The 26,114-nt window shown below is 36.0% G+C and overlaps 1 protein-coding gene across 1 annotated transcript; it reads right to left on the bottom strand.

Moving 5' to 3' along the window:
• Positions 1 to 1,287: 1,287 nt before the first annotated feature.
• LOC129741513 (uncharacterized) lies at positions 1,288 to 25,774 on the bottom strand. Its single transcript, XM_055733254.1, has 7 exons — positions 25,407 to 25,774; positions 11,936 to 12,030; positions 2,788 to 2,923; positions 2,636 to 2,730; positions 2,474 to 2,574; positions 2,318 to 2,413; positions 1,288 to 2,259 (listed from the first exon to the last, which is right to left on the bottom strand). Exons 1-7 carry the CDS (start codon positions 25,772 to 25,774, stop codon positions 1,927 to 1,929), a joined length of 1,224 nt encoding a protein of 407 aa, XP_055589229.1. The 3' UTR covers positions 1,288 to 1,926.
• Positions 25,775 to 26,114: the final 340 nt, after the last annotated feature.

Here is a 26,114-nt window from a genome sequence, read left to right as displayed (position 1 = left end):
AAGTCCTTGTGCTAACGCCCTGGAATACCAATCAAGTGCGTCTTCCAACAGAAGGTGTTTTACTGAAGCAAGAATAGTTCGATCGCTAAGCCCTTCGGATCTGGCAAACGTCTCGACCCTGTCGAGGAAGATGTTGAGTGAAGTTGTGTCCTTTTCACCCCGAAACTTGAACGGCCAGTTGTGAATCGCCTTCACCATTCGCTGCTCCTCGTGCCCGAAGCTTCTGCTGGAGTGTGGAGAGCTGCCACCCAAATTTCGCTGCCTCCTCTGCCGATGTTGCAGATCCACACGCAACTCGTCGATAACATCTACGGATCTTGAACCCACTTCCGCTTCAATGTTGAAGTTCGTTGGACTCCGGACGTCCTCTTGCACCTGCTGTCTTCCAGCTAACCCTTCGACCTGATCCCGTGCTGGATTTTGTTGACCTGTGGCGCCTCTTCGTCGATTTGACACTGCTTGACCCCAGCTAGGATTGTCGCCTTCCTCTCTGCCTTCCGCTATTTCACTGCTAGGCTCACTTAATCTACCACTTAAATTTTCCGAATCACTACGCACCACTTTGTTGACAGCGCTGTTGATTTCGGAAATCAACATCTCGACCAAATCGCTTAAAATCATTCGCGCTTCCTTAACCGAAGATACCGAAGGTATTATTGATAAACGTTGCCGGTAATGTAGCAATCTCGACCGAGCGCAAGCCATTTGCTCCGAGTTGCCATTTTGTATAGCCAAATCTACGAGGTTTTTTAATTCTTGAAGTGCCAACTGACAGGCTTCAATGTTTGATTCCGGAGACATCGCGTATTCAGAGCTAACGTAATTGGTTTCTCTTAATATGTCCTCTTGGACTAGTGCCTTTAATTTGACCACCTTCGCACGTCTGGTGCCAGGGGCTAGATTTGTTGCATGGCGCAAGGCCAATTCGTATGATATTTCCTCGTCATTGAGTTGCAATAATTCTATTCGAGAATTCATTATAGTGGATCAAACGACCAGTATAAGTGTGTTACAAAACAAAACTTACGACGAACGATACGATATTTTCAAAAAGAGCGATAATAATTTCAACTAATATTAATGATAATTACTGAATATTAATAATAATCATCATAATCATAAGCATACACAAAACTAACGATATTTGTGACTAGCTCATCATAAATTTATCGAACAAGCACAACTAATTAGGTTCGATTTAGTTGGGCGCCATTTGTGACAAAGGCTTGGTGTGGTTGAAATCACAAAGCGCAAAAATCAGAAAAATAGAAGCAAACATATTCTGGGCAACTTTAATGTTGTTGCAATTGGATTGAACCCATTTTATTATCCCCCATAAATATTTTTGAGTGGTCGACTTACGTGGCTACATGCTACACAATGCTCGACGATCCTTTTGGCCTCCTTGAGGCTTTCATTCTGCCTGGTAAACTCGTTCTGTTTGCGCAACCCAATCTCCTGGGTGATTTGCGCAATTCCTGCTCGAATCCGTTCTTAACCTTCCGGACTGTGCGACACGCTTCGGATGACCTCACCCGTGCCGCACTCAGCGCTCGATGTGATCGCGAATCCACTCCGCAAATTTGTTCTCGATTCGCACAAACTAATTTCCAATAAGATGGCTCCTCACCTACACATGCGCAAGATTCTCGCGCAGCTGTGGCACTGCGCTGCAATTTCGTGCCCACCACCTTACTCCTCACTGGCATGCACAACACGATCCGGTCGCGATCTTGCACCCGTGCCTCAGATTCTTCGAAGCGACGAATTTCCTTTTCGTGATCTGGTGCATGGAAATTTTCATTGTCGTTTTCCTGGCGACAAACTCTCGCCCACGATCGTCTTCGGGTGCACCGATGCATTCGCAAATGCTCCCAGCGGTTCGGTTCCCCCAGTATGTTGTCGACAATGAATCGAACCGCTTTGTCATCGACTGTCCAAACGATGAGTTCCGGGCCTTTGATCCTGCGCGGATCCACGAAAAGCTCCTGCTGCAGCTGTTGACACGACTGTCCGGTACCAATAGGCCGAGTCGACGATTTTCCGCCGTGGAGACCAACCAGTTTGCTCCGGCCGCGGCTCCGCGAAAATGCCTCTCGGGACTGAAGCAATTTGCTCCTCCCAGGGGAAAACAAATGATGTGGCACGTGTCGATACACGCCCCAACCGATTGTCAGTGACGGTGGTCAAAATGTGCAAGAAAAGTGCACCAGGATGAACAAACGGGAATGTACCAGAAGGATATATAAAAAAGGGGTCCTGTCGGGGGGAAAGCGTCGGTCAGACGTGGCATAATGATGATAGAAAAAGTACTCACGTCTCCGACCCCTTGTGTGCAATTTTCCTTTTCCTTTCGGCAGGCAATTTCCGGGTCTGCGTGGCTCTTTCGAGTTGGCCGATTGCTACCGCAAATCTGCAAAAAACGTCTGCCTTATTTGTATGCTGTAAGCTGAGTTTGTGAGTTTTCGCTTACCTCTCCGGGCTTGCTTAGAAGTTTGTCCTTCGATTCAACCTCGTGCTTTTCCAAGTGCCTGCAGAGCAGAGGAGGTACTGCTGGCGACTTTACGAATAGGCCTGCTTGGGAAGACGTTTTCTGTCGATAATTGGTTTTACAAATTGTTTTGTGGATACTCACAATTCTGACTTGTTTGTGGCCCAAAGCCTCTTTGCCGTTTCGGCAGTCGTCCTACCCGGAAGAGTTTGTGGTAGCGGCCAAACGGTGGAGCGAGCCTGAACAAAACACGTATTTAGGAGGCGGTTTGCTAGCAGAGAAAATTTCTGCCTTACCTGTCGGTTCCTGCTGTTTTCTTGCGTTCCCGAATTTCAGGAATTGGCGACGGCGTTTTCCGACAGCTAGCGCACTTTTTACTTCCGCGTCGTTCACTTTTCTTCCGGAAACTAGCTGGCAAAGCACTGCTGCCAACTATTCAGTTCTTTTGGTTTGTTTTGATTTTGGCATTCTACATGCTTAGCGAAATCCACTCAAAGTCAATTCGAAATTCTTTGCTGTGTCTTATCTCAGTGTTTTTTGATTTTTAGCACTCCGAGAAAAAGTTTCATATTTGTGCATTCACGAATGAGTTTCTTTATGAGGGGAATGGGTAAAAATAAAATGTTTGCCAAATGCGCTCTTATCGTATCAATATAATGAATGAAATAATTAACTGTAACATAGTTTACAGCATTTTTTAACCAAGTAAACTGAAGATCATTTTTAATGTGAAATTTAGCATCAAAATCTTTCCACAGACTCAGAATCTTCTTTATGTCATGCGAAAAACCTTTTATATTTTTTAGCGATTTTTTCAAAGCTGCTTCTGATATTATTTCATTTCAAATTTTTTTACAAAAATGACAAAGCTAGAATATAAAATTGAAGAATCGTGACAAATTTGATATGCAAACTTGCATGAAAGCTTGTAACTGATTTTCAATCTATTTAATTTCCTTCATTCATTCAAGGATTCCGAATGCTATCTTGCCAAGATATTTAAGTACCAGAGATAATATGATTTAAATTTTTTTTATTTTTTTCAATTTTTAGAATATCCGATGGATATGATTACAGCTGTTATAAAATTTACTATTTTAAAATTTACTTACATATTTCGTTGAAATTTCCGTTAGGGCAGACTTGAAAAAAACATAATTGAAAAAAAACGTCAATAAATTTTCTTCTTTGAAGTAAAATTAAGTTGCGGTATCTAAACAAGTTGATCATTGAGTCTAAACCATTATTTTAAATATATAGATAATGCTACATTGCCACCCGAAAACCGTTAAATCGAGTAGTTGAGCTAAATTTCTGGTCGAATAGGCCAGATAGGCCGACTATTTATTTTAAATTTAATGTAATAACAGACTAATGAAATATTTCGAAATGTTTAAATATTTGAGATAATTTTTGAAAAATCTAAATCATCACCTACAACTTAAAGTTTAAGGAAAACATCTAAGGTTTATACGTATAACTTTTCGGATTTTTTATCGTCGATTCTCTTGGGGATTGCCCATAAATAATCGAATTTAAAATATTTAAGTCAAATCTGACCACGACATCCAAATATTGTAAAAAACCTCTCAGTTTGCCCGGGTTTATTCACATTATTTGCTAAATCAAATAAAAAAACTCGATTCCTATTTGAAAATTTTTGATTTTTTAGTCTGCTGATGTGATTTGAAGGAAAATAAAATTTAAAGCAATTTTGTATCTTTTTCCTCTTATCCTTCACGGTTACAAATTAAAAATAAATTTTCTAAAATTGTCTGGCCGTACTGATACGTGTGTGAGATGGTGGTTTGCTTAAGATTAAGAATCATTTTTGTTCTTGACAATAATTCAAAAGGTATCTTACTTAAAATCCGATTTTCATCTAATTCGATTTTTAACCAGTAACTTCAACAGGCTTGGCTTGGCTTCACTGGAAATTATTTTTTTCTGATAAACGCCCTAGAAGCGACAAGTGACTTGATGTCTTTCAACATTTTGAAAATCATCCGATCTTTAAGTGGAGCTAAAAAGAAATTAGTCTCTTCAAATCTCGGATGGACAAGAGACTTATATTTACATGAAGAAGATTTTATGCACCACAAAATACATATTTATATAGTGGTCGAAGACCACTATATGGCATGTTTCTCCATAAAATCATTCAATATTGGATAAGAATCATCTAATTCGGTAGAGGAGAATGGGAATAATCAATTCCATTTTTTAATTTTGATCATATCTTTTTTGAAAAAACAAAGCAACTCTTTAGCATTTGCAGATAGCGTGTAATTTCAAGTTTATATGCTCCAAAAGTTAGAACGACACATGATCCCGTAGATGAGCTAGAAGCAATTTCATGCAACGAATTTTTTTTTTTTTATATTTTTTATGTTAAAACAGACTTGATTCTTTTTTCAAGGTGCCCTAACCCTTTTCAAAAATCAACCAAAATCTAAAGGAAAAAGGTCTATTGACTATGTTGGCCGTACAAGTTCTCAACTCACAGTTTATAAGTGTCAGACAAAAATAATTCTAAAAGTTTATCCTCTACCCTATAATCATCGCATACTTAAATGTGCATTTCTCTTATTTTTAGATAAAGCACTTTTAAGAGTAGTTTTTATCAGGCATTATTAGATAAATAATAGTTTTTGTATAAATATTAGTTTTCTCGTGGTAAGCAATCATCTACATCTGTTCAGCAGAAGAAAAAAGTTATTAAAACTCCAGGGATCAATTGAATCTATAACATACATTTGGGAAAAAAAACAATTGCTTTGAAAATATGGCTTCATGAAGTTCAAATTATATTTATTCTAACGATTGACATATTGGAATCAGTATTTTTTTATGTATTTTTTGAATGTATGGTTTTAAAAATTCAATTTCAATTAAGTTTAAAAATTTAAAATATATAGAACAAAAAATACAACATTCAATAAAATATTAAATATTATCAACGTTCTTTTTCTTAGAAAAATAAACAATATTCATAGAATAGAATGTATTTTCAATCATTCAAAACTCTGTTAATTCCACCGATATCCCACCTTATTTTAAATGAAAATATTTCCGCTTATCATAAAACATAACCACATAAAGGTGGTGTGGCAAAAATGTACACTTTTTGATGGACGAGTCTTCAAAATTGCTAATAATATTCACTAAATGGTTTCTAAAACGCTTCAGAAACTTCTAAAACCATCATAATGTGTGAAACGATTGTAGATCCTTGCTTGTTACAACTTTGTTTCCAAGACAGTCAATTATTTTATCGAGCCAACAACGTGTCAGATAAATAAAAGACATCAAAGCCCTTATTTGAATAATAATAGTTTTATCTAGCTATAGGTGGACCCCTCACAAAAATTTTTATGTTAAAATATGCTCCTTGTTAAATTAAGCAGTTTTATTGAAGACATAAAGTGTCTATTCGACCGCTGCAAAAAAAAATGACTTTTTGCTCCCATATGTTTTTTCGATGTCTTTTAGGTCACCAAGCATCAGTGTAAAATTTAAGATTATTTGCTTGATTCCTGAGTTAGCGCAACGCGTTTCAATTTTGTATGGAAATTTGTATGGAAGATGAAATCATTAAATCACATTAAATCATTCACAAAATTCAAATTAGCTTGAAATGAAGTCGGTCTTTAATTTTTGGTTTTGACTATTCTTAAGCTTTATTATATGCAAACATTACAAGCAGCTGATAATTTCATGAAAAAACTTATAACCAATTTAAAACAAAAAATCTGAATCCATTGAAAAGTATATAAAAATGGCAGACTTTGCTTGATAGAGCTGTTAATAATTGCATGACATATTTTTGCAAAGGTTATATAAATCCATAAATTCTCTTGCAATGAATGCAGTTTTTTGAATTTTTTTTTCCATCCTACGGTTACCCAGCTTTCAAAAAAGCAGACAAATACGCTAAAATTAAAAAAATAATTTAGAATTTTTATTTTTGTATAACATCGAATAACTTTTCTGAGGTACAAGTTAGGTGTGCGCTTTGTTCACATGAATTGTATTGCAGGAATCAAGGAATATTTTTCATCCAAAGAAAAATTTTTTGGAACATTCAGTTCATATCTGGAGATTTTTAAATGAAAAATTTCGTTTTCTGATACAAATTTCCATACAAAATTAAAACTCGTTGCGCTAATCAAGAACTGAATGGATCGCTTCCAAATTTTTTATTGCTATTTCTGGCAGCATTGTATTTCTGGCAAAAACAATCAATAAAAGTTATGAGAGGTGTAAAAATTTAAGAATTTGAAATTTTCCATATAAAGCTGGCAGCAATCTAATGTCTATCTCTCCATCTGCACCACTGTGCACAGATTTTATGACGATAATTTTTTAAAAAGCAGTGAAAACAAAATGCAGACTTTTGAGTGTTTTAAGCAACTTTGGTTGGTTGATTTACAGTAGAAATTATCTATCACAAGGTTCAGAAAAGAGAAGCAAGCGAGCTAAAATTTTCCGTTGAACTTTGGAGGGTAGGCTTTGCCTTTCAAGGACATAGACATTTGCGCTTTGAATAATAAGTGTTTTTCCAAGTATAAGAAAAATAATATAAACACAATTATTTGAACATGCAATCTTGCTAATTGTAACTGCGAATGTGAATATTGTGAACTTATTGTGGAGTGCGCTGTATCAAATGGGATAATGCTGTGGATATTTCGTACATCGGAAAGACGTGAAAAGCGACAAACGGCTCCAGAAGTTTCGGTTGCTACAGGTCCCAGTATCAAAAAATCATCAACTAAAGACAAACGGATCCGAATTAGTAAAAACTTTTTTGGTAAGATAAGGGAAAGGTTTCCTAAATGGGCCTATCGGGTTAAATGACCCTACGGCTGTTTGAGGAAATGGCTGACTACACAGGTTATCTGACCAATGCATTTTGAGGGTGAAACGCTTAGAACATAAGGCAAGAAAGAATTTTATGAATTTACAAACTCAAAAAAATTAAAAAAAATCATTTAAGGTTTTGATACATTTTGATGTGATATTTCGACTTTAAAAAATTATACGTACAGAAGCTAAAAACAAAAACAAGGATGGTTTTTGATTCTAACTCAAATGAACTTAAGAAATTAAACATATTTCAGCTTTTGTGGAGGTTTAATAATGATTATATAGTGGAATAAAAGAGTGTTTTTGTATGCCCCCATCATGTTTGTAAAATGCCTTTATCCTTAAATAACAGGTTAAATAGAATAAATAAATTATTTTTATCATTGAACCTTCAAATCTAAGCTCTGAATAATATCTTAAGAGAGAATTGAAAATCAAAAAACAGATTTGATAAAGTTTTTCTCATGGATAAACTGCCTCCATAGTATGGCAACCCTAATTTTTGTTTTATTCCATAAAATTATAATATACAAAGATTTTTATAAAACTTCATCTTTGTCGTACGGAAATTATTACTTTCTAGCAGTTTCAATGAAATTGTACGGAAATATTGCCTTAACACAGAAATTTTGTTCAAAACACAAATAGGCGCATTTAGCCCGCACGGTTTGAGGTTCGGCATTTTAGACAACACTTACAATAAAATCGTTTTCTTGGAAACAGAAGAAAATTTGAACATAAAAATTACTCAGATGTATAGAAAATAGATGCCTGCACACGTGTATATAGTTTTTGTATACATATTCGATGTGATATTTGATTAAATCAGAGTTCTGCTTAATAGGCGCATATAGCCCTCTCCTCCCCTACAACCTTTTTACAGTTTTAGATTTTATATAGTACTAGCTGACCCGGTGTGCTTTGCTACACATGCCAAAATTTATTTAAATTTGTGGTTCCTAGTTGTTCAACTTTTCATTTTTTTGCACAAAATTTTATATTAAATTAAAAAATTATTGTGTTTCGCCGAAGTAAAATTGCAACCTTTTGATTTTAAAAACTTCATAATTTTTTTTAAATCCGTGTTTCAATCCTTTTCATGACTCTGGATCTTTTTGCTTCATAAGTTTATAACTTATGCCAAAATATTTTGGTTATATATGGATCTTCGCTGTCCTTTTTTTAATATAGAGGGGGTCTCAAACTTTCATAGAACATTTTATAAATCAAAATAACGTCAAAGGACATTTATTTCACCCATTTGTTCTCGAATTATTATACAAATTGTGAGAGTGACCCCCTTGCCAATTCCTATATCCCTAATGGAAGGAAGGGGGGTCTCATAACAACAGAAAAAACCCTTCTTGTATACAAATACGATCCCATGTCATTTATGGCTCCTTCTCTATAATTTCTCGAGATATTCAAAAAATTAATGACCCTCTCTCCACTTTATATATAAGATAAGGAGGTCTCAAACCATCGAAAAAACATTGCCTGTACACAAATATGCTAACATGCAAATTTGGTTTCATTTTCTCGATTAGTTATAGAAATATTAAAAAAATGTATGAGTAACCCACTTCCCACTTTTTATCGTTCCACTGAATGGAGGGATGGATGTTAAACCATTAGAAAAACGTTTCTTGTGTTCGAATACCTTCTCATGCGAAATTTGGTTCCGTTTGCTTTATTAGTTGTCAAGTTATGGTATAAAATTTGCCCCTCTTCCAACCTATCCAACCTACCTGGAAGGTGGAGATCTAGATCAAACATTCCGTGTATTTAAATACACTCCCATGCTAAATTCTGTTCCATTTGCTCGATTGTATGTTTGTTCCCAAGTCATATTTGGGTCCATTTGTTAGATAAGTTCTTGATTAATGCAAAACAATCGTTTGTGCCGTCTTCCCTATCAGGTATCAGAAAAGGGGTAGCTTTAATGCGGCACGTTATCCAAACAGACGGGAAAATTGTGCCTAGCCTTTTTTTCTCAGATTTCATCATATACCTGAGAAACCTGAAAACCATAAAAGGATCAGAGAATAAATAAATATTTAGGGCATAAAGCCGATCCACGTAGGGAAACCATTTCACGTATCCAAATGCTTTCCCATGCCAAAGTTGTTTCCATTTGCTCGATTTGTTCTCGAGTTGTGCGAAAAAATATAAAGGACCCCCCCCCCCCCCCCTCTCCTTCCAATCATTCCACTGGAAAGAGGCAGTAGTACCAAATATTCACAGAAACATTCCTTGTGCACAAATTCCCTCAGGAGCCAAATTTCGTTCCATTTGCTGAGTAAGTTCCCGTGTGATGAAACAAATTGTTTGGGAGCACCGTCCACACTTAAGATTTTTCGACTGTAAGAACGAAGGGTTCTCAAACTACCATAGACCCATTCCTCGTAATCAAATACCTTCCCACGCCAAATTTGGTTCCATTTGCTTGATTAGTTTTCCAGTTATACTGAAAATTGTAAAGGAGGTCCCTCCCCACTTTCTATTTCCTCACTGGAAAGAGGGAGGGATACCAAATATTCATAGAACTATTTATCGTACCCAAACATCCTTCCAAGCCAAATTTGGTTTCATTTGCTCGAATAGTTTTCAAGTCATGCAATAAAAATGGTATGAAAACCCCTCCTCTCCTTTCTTCCTGTATCTCCACTGGAAGGAGGGAGGGGTCTGAAATAATCATAGAACCATTTCTCGTATTCCATTACCCTCCCATGCCAAATTTGGTTCCATTAGCTTGATTAGTTCTCCAGTTCTGTACAAAACTGTAAAGTAGGCCCCCTCCCCCCTTTCTATCTCCCCACTTGAAGGAGGGAGGGGTACCAAATATTTTTAGAAACATTCCTCGTACCCAAATTCCCACCCGTACCAAGTTTGGAATGATTAGCATGATCAGTTCTCGAGTTATGAAGACTTATTACTTTTAAATAAACGACCCCTTCCCCCCTTCCAGGAATAGGGAGGGTTCTCAAACTATTAAAGGAACCTTCCCTGGCCTCCAGTACCCTTATACGCCAAGTTTCACGCAAATCGGTTCAGTAGTTTTCGAGTCTTTAGGGAACAGACAGAAAGACAGACAGACAGACAGAAATTCATTTTTATATATATAGATATTTTTTACAAAAAAAACCTGTATGAGGCGTTTGGCAGGAAACTCCACGCTTTATTCCTTGTAAAACATTTATCATTTATATGGCGTAAAGTTACTTAAGTTTGTTAAAAAATCAATTTGCATTTCATTACCGTTCAATTCATGAGGTCTCAAGTGGTGATAGCACCACAAATGATGTCTTTTGGCCGTACCAGAGTAAATCACGACTTCGGAAAAAATCGCTTCACTTCTTACCTTCAGTACACACACTACGATTGCGATCTGGATGAATGGATGGTACGTAGTATATTTACTCGTAAAAGAAAGTGATTCAATCCAGTTACAGGTCATCGATGTCTCCGAAAAAATAAACGAAGAAAAGTGAACCATTTTTATTTCCGATCCCAAACGCAAACCACAACGATAGGCACACCACAGTCGATGTGATTCAGTTGAAGATGACACGAGAAAGTGAATTCTTCACCCTTCTTTCTTTCGAATCCACCCGCACCCAAGTAAAACGAATGAAACAATAAGGTTCACTTTAATGGTCTCTCTGGTTGAAATGGAGGGTACTTTGTACACCAGCACGGTGTGGCTTGATTTAAATGCTTCGCTGGGGCGAAAAAAGGAAAGGCACTGTTTCGAACAAACGCAAAATGGTCGGATTATAGGATATTACAACATCATGGCTGGTGTATGAACAGCTCCCATCGTCGGTTTCATTCAGATGAAATCACTGCTACCGAATTGAATAGGAACCTGTTCGCTCATGCCACCCAGTAGTGCTTGAGAGACCAGAAGTGTTTACACACGCCCAAATCCGCGTTTGTTTAATATAAAACTTCGGCTTCATAGGAAAAATAAGTCTCTAGCCGTTGAGGACTCTTAAGTCGGCAGTTGAGTGGAAATCTTCAAAAGCTACCTAGAGTGTGCTTGTTTTCAGTAGCAACAGCGCTAGCGTAATTGTTACAAGATTCTTTTAATGAGATATGTGCGTTATTGTTCACATATCTTGGCTTCAACTGATTTTAAAATGATTTAAAAAAATGAATGGAATGAATACATGGCAACTCAACACATCCGATAGATTCGATTTTTGCACTTTTTTTCTCCAAACTTATCTATTGCAAAAATGATTCTTCTATTTCTGAGAGTCCTTCAATTCTTGAACCAATGTGAATAGGATGATGAGAAGGTGTTTTTCTTCATAAGAAAAAAAAACCTTTTTCGGAATATTCCGAAAAATATGAACAGTGGCAACAAGTTGATCCCCTTTTCTTTCCCCACCTTCGAGTAGCATACTGCTGCCCAAGGAAGCCTTAAACCCTGAGAGGGTCTCAATTTCCAAGACTTCATCAACACGGTGGCACGAAATTATGACTAAAATTAATCGCCTAGGCATAACCCGGCTACCATACGAGGCTGCCGTTTGTTGACTTACTTGTTCCGCTATCAGCAAACCTTACCTTCTGGGGCCCATCTTAGAGTTGTTGGAAGTTCAGGGAATTCCGAGGTACTTGTTGGGTCGTTCTCTGTCAAGGTCTTTGATGTGCGGCACCTCCTGGAAGATAAAGAACGAACGAACGAACGGATGGACGAACTCTGAGATGAGTTATGAATCGGCGGTGGTTGGTCTTGGTTCTCTTAACCGATTTATGGCATGAAGGGCTACCTGTTTTATGCAGTTCAGGGAGGTTTGCGAGCGAGATGATCCATGTTTTAGGAGAAATATGAGCCCACAGTTAGTAGGATTCAACAACAGCAGCAGCGGCAGTAAACAAACGTGACCTCACGGATGCAGTAGCACTACACCGCTGAAATTCTTAGCTCTAGCTCAGTCGTGTTTGGCTTAGCTGGAAAATTTACAGGTTCTACATTTGTATGTTGAGAGATCGTATAAATCTCATAATATTAATTGGAGGGCATATTTTAACACCACATGGGTCACAAGAATAAACAGTCAAGTTCAACCACTTCCGGCATTGGGCATAACAGTTGACAAATAAGCGACACTATGCTTGATCAAGCTATTGGGTTTGGAAAAGCTTGAAAATTGTAATCGATAAATATTGAATCAAAAGAAACCATTGCCAGGTTTAAGGAGTGCATGCGAATAAATATGCAACACTTTGTTTTGTGAATAAGTGAGTCCTCAAGTGAAATATGCTTTAACAAAGTTACTCATGAAAAGCAATCGGCTAGTTAAGAAAAAAGTTATTTGTGAAAAACCAGTATTTTTTATTTCTCCCGAGAAAAATACCTTAAAGTCATATTTACGTTTGAGACTCTAGCAATTCCTCCCCATGGTCAGATAATCCTGAAATTTGGCATGTGACCTTCTGGTAAACTAATTATTTATTTTAACTTAGAGCGAGTGAGATTTGCCATGTTTAATTCTTCCTATAGTTTGATAATACCATCAAAACAGCCATCAACAGTGCTGCGGAGAACGTCATCGGTAATGTGGAGCGATCTCGACGGAACGACTGGTTCGACGAGGAGTGTAGGAGAGTGATGGACGAAGAAAATTCCGCGCGGGCGGCAGTAGTGCAAAGAGGCACCCGTCGAAATGTGGAAAATCACCGACAGCGGAAGAGGCACCCAGACAACCAGAAGTCGTATTTTCTTTTACAGATTACATCGTATAGAATGTTATTTATACTCATTTTCGTATATCTGCACCTACAATGTGCGGTCCATGCATATTCTTTATTGTATTTAAAAGCATTGCATAATTTTGTTAAGACAAGAAGAGAGACTTGTATTTATTTACATATGAACTCGACCTTTGTGTACGACAATTCGCAAAAAATCCGTGGAACGACCGATATACGGTGATCAGCCGTGAGTGAGAGATTTTGTCGTGCTATGCATAAAATAATTCGAAATAAAAAACGTATATAACTGCATTGATTCGTAATAATGTGCATGCAATCGTATACATTTGCAAATTAATTCGCATATCTGATTTTCGTAAAACGTATTTGCTGGCAATCGTAAAAGAATACAAAAAAGTTCAATGAAATCGTTTATGATAATGGGACATCGATGATTGGAATCGAATTAAAGGAGGCTTCAAAATGTTGGTCTATTTTTAGATCATCGATGACGTGTTCTACGATTTAAAAGATTTAAGTTATAGAAATATACGATTTGCTTTTGGTTTAATGCCTTTGAAGAAAATCCCCTTGAATTTATATATTCCAGATAGCGTCGAGGAACCATCATGAGCTGCAGATCGTATGGTCAGAGGATCAAGTCCAGGTACTTACAATAAAATCAGCAATCAGGCAAATAATAAATTTGTACGATATACACTTGAATTTGACAGCAAAAAACGCATTTCTTTGAAATACTCTTATTTTTATTATTTTTATGGATGAATAAACTGATTGGTTTAAAGTATAAAAAAAAATAATCTTATTTTTATTCAACTGACGGAAAATGAGAGCCCTGCACTCAAGTCGCAAAAGACGACCAAATAAGTCGTCAAACTTTCCATATTGTTACGAAAAATGTCGTATATTACAACCTCAATCATCTATATGATGATGTAAATTGTCATAGTATATTCCAAAAAGAATCAGGGTAGTCGTAAATGACGCATGACAAGTCGTGCAAATCGTAATTTAATACAATCCAAATCAAGAATATGTTTGCTAATGTACCTATATGGCCTCCAAAATGATAAGTATATACTGGTTTTGCTTTCTTATATACGATATGTTTACAGGTATATTTGCATGTATATTAGCGTTGCAAATTCGAAATACCCACCAAATGGTTGTCTGGGCAGCGAGTCCAAATTTTCCAGGAGAAAAAGCGCCGCCTGGAGGAGGAGGAGCTCGAGGATCTGGAGCAGCTGCATCGTTCCCAAGAAACACGAAAGTACTATCAGAAACTCAACGCATCCCGCAAAGGCTTCGTGCCGCAAGCCGAAATGTGCCGGGATAAGGACGGGGGTATCCTGACGGACAATCGTGAGGTGATCAAAAGGTGGAAGCAGCACTTCGATAAACACCTGAACGGCGCACATGCAGGAGATCAAGACGGTGGGGGAAGGTACATCGCCGGCGTAGCCAACGACGAAGAGGAGCCACTCCCAACGATGAGTGAAGTTAAGGAAGCCATTCGCCAGCTGAATAGAAACAAGTCGGCTGGGAAGGATGGCATCGCAGCTGAACTCATCAAAATGGGCCCGGACAAGTTGGCCGATTGCCTACACTGGTTGATGGTCCGGATCTGGGGCCCCATATACAAGAAGGGCGAAAAATTGGACTGCAAGAACTACCGAGCGATCACTGTCCTTAATGCCGCCTACAAAGTGTTGTCCCGAATCCTACTTCGCCGCCTAACGCCACAAGCAAACAGATTCGAGGAAGTCATCAGGCCGGCTTCATGGAGGGACGGTCAACGACGGACCAGATATTCACATTACGGCAAATCCTCCAAAAATGCTGGGAACACCAAGTCCCTACGCACCATCTATTCATCGACTTCAAAGCTGCAAACGACACGATCGACCGTAACGAGCTATGGAAAATCATGGACGAGAACGGCTTTTCCGGGAAGCTGATCAGACTGATCAAGGCGACGATGGATGGAACGCAGTGCTGTGTGCGGATTTCGGGTGAATTGTCGAGTTCATTCGAATCGCGCAGGGGGCTTCGACAAGGTGATGGTCTATCCTGCATGATGTTCAACGTGGCGCTAGAAGGTGTTATTCGACGAGCGGTGGGCGAAATGCGGGGCACGATTTTCAACAGATCCAGTCAACTTATCTGCTTTGCCGATGACATTGGTATAGTCGGCAGATCATCTGCGGCGGTGGAGGAGATCTACCGCAAACTGAAACGCGAAGCAGGAAGAATTGGGTTGATGATTAATACGTCCAAGACGAAGTACATGCTGGCCTGCGGATCCGAGACCGACCGAACCCGCTTGTCCAGTAATAACAAGGTCACGATCGACGGTGACGAGCTGGAGATAGTCGAAGACTTTGTCTATCTCGGCTCACTGGTTACCGCAGACAATGACACCAGCCGTGAGATCCGGAGGCGAATTATCAGCGGAAGTCGTGCCTACTATGGACTCCACAAGCAACTGCGGTCGAGAAGACTTAGCCCTCGCACGAAGTGTAACCTGTATATGACGCTCATTGGACCGGTTGTTCTCTACGGGCACGAGACATGGATATTGCTCGAGGAGGACCTGCGTACACTCGGAGCATTCGAGCGACGAGTGTTAAGAACCATCTTTGGCGGCGTACAGGAGAACGGAGTGTGGAGGCGAAGGATGAACCACGAGCTCGCGCGACTCTACGGCAAACCCAGTATCCAGAAGGTGGTGAAAGCTGGCCGGATACGCTGGGCGAGACATGTTGCGAGAATGCCGGATGACTGTCCTGCAAAACAGGTGTTCGCCACGAATCCGGTAGGAACAAGACGAGCAGGGGCGCAACGAGCGAGGTGGTTAGTTAGTTAGTTAGCAAGTTATGTCGTGAGATGGAATACTATGTAAATAAATAATAAAAATAAATAATATAGTATGATAAGTACGCCGCGGTCCGTTAAATTATTCAAAAAATGCAAAAATTACTGTTATGGTAAAGTAACCCTAACTTCTTCAATGTTTAAGCGATTTGGATAAATATCACCTTTAAATGTATGTATTGAAATAAAATTTAAGTACAAAAGAAAGTCAGATTTCTTAAATGTTTCCTTCGAGTTTAAAACTTTCGCTTAAACAAAATTTTTCAAAAAAAAAGCAGCGTTTTTATGATTTTTTCTTTCAAAAAGTCACTAATATCAACAATATTGTCGATCATAAGCAAAAATGAAGTTCAGATGATCGATAGCAAATTAATTCACCTTTAATATTCAAAAATGATATTTCTAATTTGTGTTATGCAGGTAGAGATATTTGAATTTGAGTACAAGTACATTTTTTAGTTTTCCAAATTTCATATTTGAAGCATAACTTAAAATTTGTTCAACTGAGATATTTTCTCTATTGTGTTCTGAGCTGATTTCTTTGAATGGTTTAACTGAATCAAAGCAATCGAAAGGTTCCTTTTAGTTCAACCACGGTAAATGAAAAGTGCAGATACCGATATTTCGATAGCAACTTACTACCTTCTTCAGTGAGCGTTTCTAGTTTTCATTTAACGTGGTTGAATTACAAGGAATCTTGAGATTTTTGAAAATTTCATTTTCGGATTCAGTGCCCGATTTCACATTGAAAGTGATCTTCAACTTACATTGTTAAAAAATGCAGTGAACTAGTGTTTTTAATATAGCACGTGCATACATTGCGGAAGAGTTAATAATTTATCATCAACTAAAAATTATTAGAATATATTAGAAAAAAAACTCGAAGGTAGATACTGAAATGTTTCCATTGAATCATTGGTCATATCTGCTTCATTGAAAGCAGAATCAGTATTTCTCTTATAGAAATTGGGAAGTAACGTAAAAATCTCCGGTTAAGAATCCAAAATAAAAAAAAACAACATACTTGAACTCAAATTCCATGGATACACAGATATGTATGAGAACTCAAGAGTAAAATTAAAATTATAAAATCAGAATTTATTTAGAACTTAAAATCAGTGTATCAAATTGATTTCATTATTTCAAATGGAGATATGTGACTCAAATTACAATTGAAATTCTAATACCTACAATATTAAAAATCAAAGTAACAATCAGGAAAAGGCGAGAATTGCACATTTTGAATTGGTTATCCCTAGGTGTTTTTAAATTTCTTATCTTCAGAGCATAAAAAATCGTGTCAATGTAATGTGTTAGAAGTTTGTTTGCTTATTTAGGACTTTTTTTTGTAATACGGGTGATTCTTAGTTACAGAATATTTTTTTAATTTTATTGTAGAAATCAAGAGTTTTGAAATGTTTAAATAGCAGCACAGATTGTAATTTTAAACCAAGAATAAGATTCTCATCAAATCAAATATTAAATTAAATAAATGTGTGAAATAGTTCTTCTGAATATTGGAAAAGTAACATTTGAGAACCAAAATTCAGAATAAATACTAGAAAAATCAGAAATAAATTCAAATGAGTTAAATACCTTTAATGAAGAACTTGAGATCTCTTAAAATTTCACCTAAATACCCTGAATTTGAATCTTGGAGACGGCAGAAGCTGAATTTCTATATGAAAATTTAACATCATGGATACGCTTGTGACTCATTTTGTACATGAAAGTAAAATATGTTTGCATATATTCAACAATCTTAAGGATCCATTCATGGTTTATAAAAAATAATAACCGGCATTCACCTGGATATTACCCGGATAAAATTGCGGTATGTGTATTGAAGTTTTTTGGTTTTTTTTACCAAACATGAACCAATCCATAAATTGTCAATTTATGAAAATTTATTACGAATAATCTTAAAGATTAAAGTTAAAGAGGTGCGAACGTTCGCACTGCAAGTTTCGCGGTGCGAACCACGCAAGATCAACTATTGTGTTGTGTTAGACTCTACCCTGTGCGATTCTAACATTTCAAAATAGTTGATCCGTGATTGAACAAAAGTAAAGTATGTGGTGAAAATGCTTCTTCAAAATTTCTACCCTCTCATTTTCAACACCTGTTATTTTCTTCTAATCTATTTCTATCCATGTATGATTTTCAATTCTTGAAATGTTCTAACTATGAGAACATAACATTCACCGATAAGGCCGTAAAAATTAATTTCAAAATATTATTTTTTTTATTTTGTAGGATTATTCCAAATAAAAAAAATGGAAAATTCAATTTGGGCTCCAATTGTTTTTATTTGGTAGTTTGAAATGCGACAACACTGCTGACCTGTTATAATAACAAAAAGAAAAATTAAAGTTTTTTTAATTGCTAGATTCTGCTGCGATTTGTCTGGATTTTGAGTGGAAAAACTTAAAAGCAAAGGCCAAGATTTTCTCTGGTTTTGAATAAAAAAATTGTCCAAATTTGTTCAGCCCTCCTCAAGCTGTAAAAATTTTGCAATGCTTACTCTAGGGGGGCTCAACTTATTTAAGAGTGAAACTATTCAATATTTTTTTCACGGGGTTCGCTTAGCTTGCATATTTTACGCACTATTTCATATTCTCTATTCCCGATTTCCTTTTCTCAATTTCTATGATGAGTTTTTTCCTTGGCGCCCCCCCTGAACTAAGGCCCGAGGCGATTACCCCCTCCCTCTTTAATATAGCCTTGGTTAGCAAGGTTGCCGAAAATACAGAAAAAATTGTATTTTCACAGAATTTTGAGCAAAATTTCGTTACAGAATCTGTGTCATAGATCAAAGAATTTTTTAAATTTACATGGATTTCACAGATTTTCTAACTTTTTATGAGATTTCTAAAGATATGAATTTTTATGTCACTTTTAACTTTTTATTTCTGACTCTAGTTAAAAAAAAAATGAAAACAAAGTAATGTGATTTTTTTTTATTAAAACTGTGGAAAGTTTCCAACAAATTGATGTTTCATATGATTTCCCAATAAACTGAAGCATAACAGAAAACCGTCACCAAATTTTAGGTGCAAATCATAGAATTCGAGATTTTTTTGCCAAAAACATAGATTTTTTTCGGCAACCTTGTTGGTGTGAATGATGGAATCCATGAATATAAAGAGTTTATCAAGCACAGGTAGTGGTTTCATCTAGCGCTGCCCAAAAATTTCGATTCGGAAAGTGATGATTATAAAAGAAATCTCACTTGTTCGTGTAGCTGAATCTTAATATTTAAACCGCGAGCGTAAGATATTTTGAAAAAAAAAAAAAATCTTCATGGACAGTCAAATCAAATCTCCAGCAGGTTCCTGGCAAGATATCAGCAATACAATTTTCGTTGGCAAGTCTTGCCTGGATGTTCGGGAGATAAACAAGGAAAACGATTTTGAAATCGACTGAGATGGCTGACGATCTGTGGAAGCTGCAAAAAATAAATTTTACATCACGATTGACACAATAAGTGGCTAAAAACTAAAAAATTTCTTAAATTTCCACCCAAACATTCAAAAGTTATTCACAAAACAACGTGTTTCATTATTTTTTAAATACACTTCTGAAGCTGTATATTTCAAATTACGAAACATGAATTGAAAAAAATGGTTATAAATTGTCTGTTTTTTATGGATAAATTTAAAATAAATTAAAGGCATTTATTTATGAACAATATACCTCAAAACCTTCCACAGTTAGACGCAATAACTACCAACTTTTGAAAATCAATTTGAATTTTTATGTTTAAGAAACGTCAACAAAGTCGAGCAGATCCCGCACTTTTTTGTTTTTCTGACTACCAGACTTTTGATTCCAAATTTAGCGTCAACATCCAAGAAAGCCAAAAATTCATTCCACCGGAAATGATCAGTTTATTTAAATTAAAAACAAAAGTTTACATAAGCTGAGTGCTCCTACTTTGGACCTAGAGCCTACTTTAGTTCTTAAAAGCCTTGAATTTTAAATAATTCATTTTGCTAGCATAGGATATAAATACTCCTATGCAGACAATGAGTTCTTATTCTTCTTATACCGCTTTTTGCCAAAAAAGATCTCTCTGTTAAAATTTCAAACGTTTTTAAAAACGTTCCTTCTCATCAGTGGTAAATCAGACAGCTCAATTAATAGTGCGCGTTTTGAGAAACTAGAGTGAACAAGGAAAAATCATGTTTTTCTACTGTCCAAGTCAAAGTTTAAAGGGAAATTACTTTCACTGTGAATAATATGGACCATACTACCTATTTTTCCTAAAATAAATGAACATTAATGGAAACCCCGGACAATTTGAAAAGGGTCCAATAAAAGGTGACTTTCGACTTTGATGCTCCACGTTTAGACGTGACATCACCAAAACTTTGTTGTAATACCAACAAATCGACAAGTGTGCGAATTTTTAATCGGGGCATAATTCAAAACCAATATTGAACATTCATAACATTTTGTGTCAGCTTTACGCAAATAATCTACAAGTCAGTAAACACAAAAAAGTTTCAGCTATTGTTCTGCCGATGGAGTTGATTGGGAGTGAAAGTGTTTGAGATATTCATATTAGAGATTGAAGTGTTTTGAATAGTTAAATAGCTGTCATACATTTTTATGATAACATTTGATTGAAGAGGGCTTGAGGTATAGCTCAGTTGGCAAGTTCGTTGCCTCCTGAGTCGATGTCCGCGAGTTCGAGCCCAAGAGTAAACATCGAACACAGTTGTACCAGATAAGATTTTCAATAACTGTTCGCCAACTGCAACGTTGATATAAAGTCGCGAATGCCAAAGATGGAAAAACGACTATAATAAAAAAAAATTATTGAAGATCACATTTTTAATGAATTTGTTTATTTATTTGAAGAAAATCATACTTTTTAATGGAATTTCAGTTCTAGGTCCAATGAAAGGAACCGATTCAGTACCGAAATAGAAACAGTAGGTTCAAAGATGGAAATTTTGATCATATATATCATTGAAAATCTTTCAATAACGGCGAAACCTATGTTGAAAGTTCCCATTAGAACTTGCAGATAAGATCATGTACTATACATAAAACTATAAATAATAATAAAAAATCATCGCTTAGAGGGTCTAAATTAGGGCAACTAACCCTTCATAAATAAATTCTCGAAAAATACATATTACTCAGAAACAATAGTAATCGTATTTTCCAAAATCACATTGCGTTAAAATGTTTCACTACACAATTAGATTTTCAATTAGTTTTTGTACTGAAACCAAAGTCGTGATAAGAATCTCAATGTTTATTGAAAATTTTACTGCAGCCTTTTGATTCAGCAAAAACGCATGAAATCAAATATGTACTGCAAAAAACCGTTCAGAAACAAGTTTTTCAACCTGAAGAAACAGATTTTATTTTTTTCCTTCCAAATCAAAACAGTTTCGAAAAGTAGCAATTTTCGACACTGTTTTGTAAACTGTTAACTGTATTCTATTAAATATAGTGAGAGGATTACTTTGCTTGAAAATTGCTGAATTGATGTATTTCTGTTTTGTTTACAAATTCTGATTACACTTTTTGGTCTTATGCCAACCAATGTTCAATTTTTTTTTTTTGTGAAAGCACAATTTATTTTATAGTAAAATGACATGAAATAACTAACTCAAAGCTTTGAAAGAAAGGTGTCCCTCGCTTCAGAAGGCGAGCAGAACGGCGTTAAAATGACACATTTCTGGTCAGTAAGTTGCACTGCATTCTCGACCTCGCCTGACCGAGCGAAGGTGATGCAGTCGTCACTGGGTGTGGCGGAAGTGATGCTGGGGAAGAACGACCTCAATGAAGTCGAGGTGACGTATTGGCAACGCACCCAACGGGTCCCATAAGGTACTCAAGTGTTGTGCCACCACCATCACTCAGTTTAAGTGGATTTAGCGCTGTCATTGAGTAAGGCTTACGCGCTTATAACTACATCGTCGTCGTTGGTTGTCGCATTCGTCAACGTCCAGCAGCAGCAGCAGCTTCAGATTCAGAGTCGATGTCGCACCGGTTGTTTGTTGGACTTTTGGAAACCTTTTTTTTTTTTTTTTGAGCGAGTAATTCATTTAAAGGAATTTTACCTTCCCTGCTTCCCTCTGAATCTCCGAGTCTCTGAGGAGCCGCCCCAGATACAAACCACACGCAAAATGAGGGATCAGTTACCTACCTTGACGCGTCGTGTGGCCGAGAAACACAGTTAGAGGAGAGGTGTCACCTCGAAACGAAATGAGAATCAGGGTGAAAGAACATCTCACATCTCGTGTGCTAAAAGTGGCATAACGTGGCGTGGCGTGGCGTTGAGGAATTTTTTGAGCCTCTGGGTGGCAGCAGCATGTTCTTAACTAAACTGACCTGCTGAAAATTTATGTACAGGTGAGGTCCATTTCAATGTTGAAATGTTCGTGGCACCCCAGACAGAGTTCATGCTTGATGAGATTTAACGGAGGAACAAATTTATAGGAGCGGTTATTTATTGGCTGGATGTCCTCCGAATTTAACGAATGAAATGTACGTTGCTGTTGGCCAGGTGCCAGATTGAATTTTGCGGTTAGCCCTAAAGCACTTGTTGCACTTGCTAAGCAATCAACTTTAAAAGGTTCGGTTATTATGATTCTGAGAATAAGTTTAAGCTTCAACAGTTTGAGAATCAAACTAAGAAAAGAACAAAAATTGAAAAAACCAAAACAACGAAAGAAAAAAATTGAAAAAAACAACAAAAAATGATCACAATTTAAGAAAAATTTACAAAATTTCACAAAAATTTACAAAAACTAACAAAAATATACATAAATTTACAAAAACGACAAAAACTTTCAAAAAAATACAAAGCTTATAAAATTTACAAAATTTGACAAAAATAAACGAAAATATACAACATTTTGCATAAATTTACAAAAATTGACAAAATTGACATAATATGACAAGAATCGACGAAAAATGACAAAAATTTACGGAAATTGAAAAAAATTACAAAAATTGACAAAAACTGACAGAAGGTAACAAAAAATGAGAAAACTGACAAAAACTGACAAAATATCATGTCAAATTCTGTCAATTATTGTCAAGTATTGTCAATTTTTTCCATTTTTTGTCATATCTTGTCATTTTTTTAAAACGTTTGTAAAAATTAGTACATTTTAAAAAAAAAATTTAAAATTTTGTAAAGTTTGGTAAATACGTGAATTTTTGTTAATTTTCGTGAATTTTTGTAAATTTTCGTGAATTTTTGAAAATTTGAATTAAATTGTATAATTTTAGTGATTTTTTGACAAATGCTTGAAAAATTTTGAAATTTTCGAAAATTTTGTTTTTTTTTATTGAAAGTCTAACCAAAATTTTCTAAAACTTGTCGATTATTGCCGAAAATAACTAAATTTGAAAAAAAAAATGAACGAAATGACAAAAATTGACAAGAAAAATTAGATAAAATAACAAAAATGACAAAAATGACAAAAATGACAAAAATGACAAAAATGACAAAAATGACAAAAATGACAAAAATGACAAAAATGACAAAAATGACAAAAATGACAAAAATGACAAAAATGACAAAAATGACAAAAATGACAAAAATGACAAAAATGACAAAAATGACAAAAATGACAAATATGACAAAAATGACAAAAATGACAAAAATGACAAAATTGACAAAAATGACAAAAATGACAAAAATGACAAAAATGACAAAAATGACAAAAATGACAAAAATGACAAAAATGACAAAAATGACAAAAATGACAAAAATGACAAAAATGACAAAAATGACAAAAATGACAAAAATGACAAAAATGACAAAAATGACAAAAATGACAAAAATGACAAAAATGACAAAAATGACAAAAATGACAAAAATGACAAAAATGACAAAAATGACAAAAATGACAAAAATGACAAAAATGACAAAAATGACAAAAATGACAAAAATGACAAAAATGACAAAAATGACAAAAATGACAAAAATGACAAAAATGACAAAAATGACAAAAATGACAAAAATGACAAAAATGACAAAAATGACAAAAATGACAAAAATGACAAAAATGACAAAGATGACAAAAATGACAAAATTGACAAAAATGGCAAAAATGGCAAAAATGAAAAAAAAAATCGCTAATCAAAAATCACAAATAGTGACAAACAAGACAAAAAACAAAAATGACAAATATTTACAAAAAAAATACAAATGTGTCAAAAAACGACAAAAAGTGATGTTAAATGACAAAAAAAAACATCGAATGACAAAAATCACAAAATTTGACATAAAATATCTTGAAATGACAAAAAAGATATTAAATTAAGGACAAAAATGTCAATGACGGACTAAAAGAAATGTTTACAATTGACAAAAAATTTACAAATATTACAAAATATTTTTAAGTCGTGTTTAGTTTTGTTATTTATTTTTTTTCTATTTGGGGTTTTAATTTTTTTTTAAATGCTTCATTCCCAAAAATTCAAATGGATACCTTTAATATTCAAAATGACACCAGAACTCAACATCTCATGCACTTGAAAGCCTTTTAGCATTAAGAAAAGTTTTCAGTTTTCCTGGTTTACTCTTTTAGTTGATTTTTGTGGGTCACCAAATTTAAACGCTTTTTATTTGCATGAAAACCATTTAAACTGGAGTTTACGATACAAAGATTTTTAAGTACAACTGAAAGCAGCCACATCCAGCAGAAAACAGCTGTATGAACCTCTTCTGGAATGAGCAGGGTTGTACCAAAATTGTTCTTAAACATAATGGGATACCCTATAATATTGAAATTCACTCTTACACACAAAAGATGCCGAATATCAATTTCGTATAAGATTTTTTTTCTAAATTTCAATTTTTTATTTTTTATTTGTTTTATTGAGTTTCGAAAGAAAATTTAAATTTAAAATCTCCTACTGACCTGATTCAATCAAAACGCTCTCCCATTCACATCGATCTTGAGCTGCGTTTGCGTTTTTTTTTTTTCATTAACAACAAAATGCAGCACATGCAAACACAATTGCTAAAGAGACAAATTTTTGCTACCACTTCGCACTTGGCACCAGACCAAGAAGCACGCACACGGAGCGACACATACTGTAATTCAATTTAATATGCAAATCAAGTAAATTGCCCCGGCGAGTCACCTGTCGCGCTATGTCGCACGCTCTTTATTCGTTTTTAGTGTAGTGCCTTCTTGTTCTTGTCTCCTGTGTGGAGAGGACTTTCCCTTCCTTTTTTTCCAGAAACCAGCACCAGAAGACGGCATTCCATGCCATCCTCCACGGTTTGGCGAAACTGGATTTTTTGTCACTTGCCGATGAAATGTCCGGTACCCGTAAGGAGGAAAACAGCAATCGGGCATAAAAATAAAAACTGGACAATGTTTATTCATTCGTGTTTAATTTAAACAATTTTTGTTTTTCATCCCATATCTCGGCGCAGCTTCTCCACTGCACTCTGCACCCTGCTTTCTGCTTTTGGTGGGCATAATCAGGTTTCCGGGGTGGAATCCGGTAGCCGACATTTGCAGTTGCACGAAAGATGTTGAACAGTCTTGCCAGGTTCCCTTGAAGTGCCTTTTTATCATTCACCGATGATGATGGCAACTTCGCCATGCACCATGCAGTCGTCAGTGGGTTGCAAATTTCGTTTCGTTTGGTATTTATTTTTGTGTAATCCCCACGCAAATCAGCATCAATAGCAACAACATTGGGGAGCTCATTTGTGGTTGTCGAAAACCAAAAAAAAACGCGGGTTCGTCGCTTGTTGTGGACGTCGCAAGTCTTCTTCCTTGTGGGCACCTCCTGGTGATGCGCAGAACGGCTCGTCATCGTCATTAAGAGAAACAGAGGATTCCAGCTGACTTGAGATGCTTTAATGAAAAATAAAAATAAAGATTAACAAATATAAAATAAAACACAACAGAGACAACGCACTGCATTAAAGCGAAGCGAAGCGTCACGTGGCGAAGACAGAGTGTTACGTGCTTCGGTAGCGACTTATCCGGGGAGGGATGCCGTAATTTATAAATGTTGACTCAAGTGGCGAAGGTGTAGGTTAAATGCGTATTGAAACGATTGAAGTATAATGGAAATGACCCAACCTTCGACGCCAGCATCAATTGGATGGATTCATTGTGTCGGGATTGAAGAGTTTACTTTAAGTTCTTAT

This window comes from Uranotaenia lowii, chromosome 2 (genome assembly GCF_029784155.1).
Source record: "Uranotaenia lowii strain MFRU-FL chromosome 2, ASM2978415v1, whole genome shotgun sequence".
In the NCBI taxonomy this organism is placed as follows: domain Eukaryota; kingdom Metazoa; phylum Arthropoda; class Insecta; order Diptera; family Culicidae; genus Uranotaenia; species Uranotaenia lowii.
This window is presented reverse-complemented; position numbering and strand designations above follow the sequence as displayed.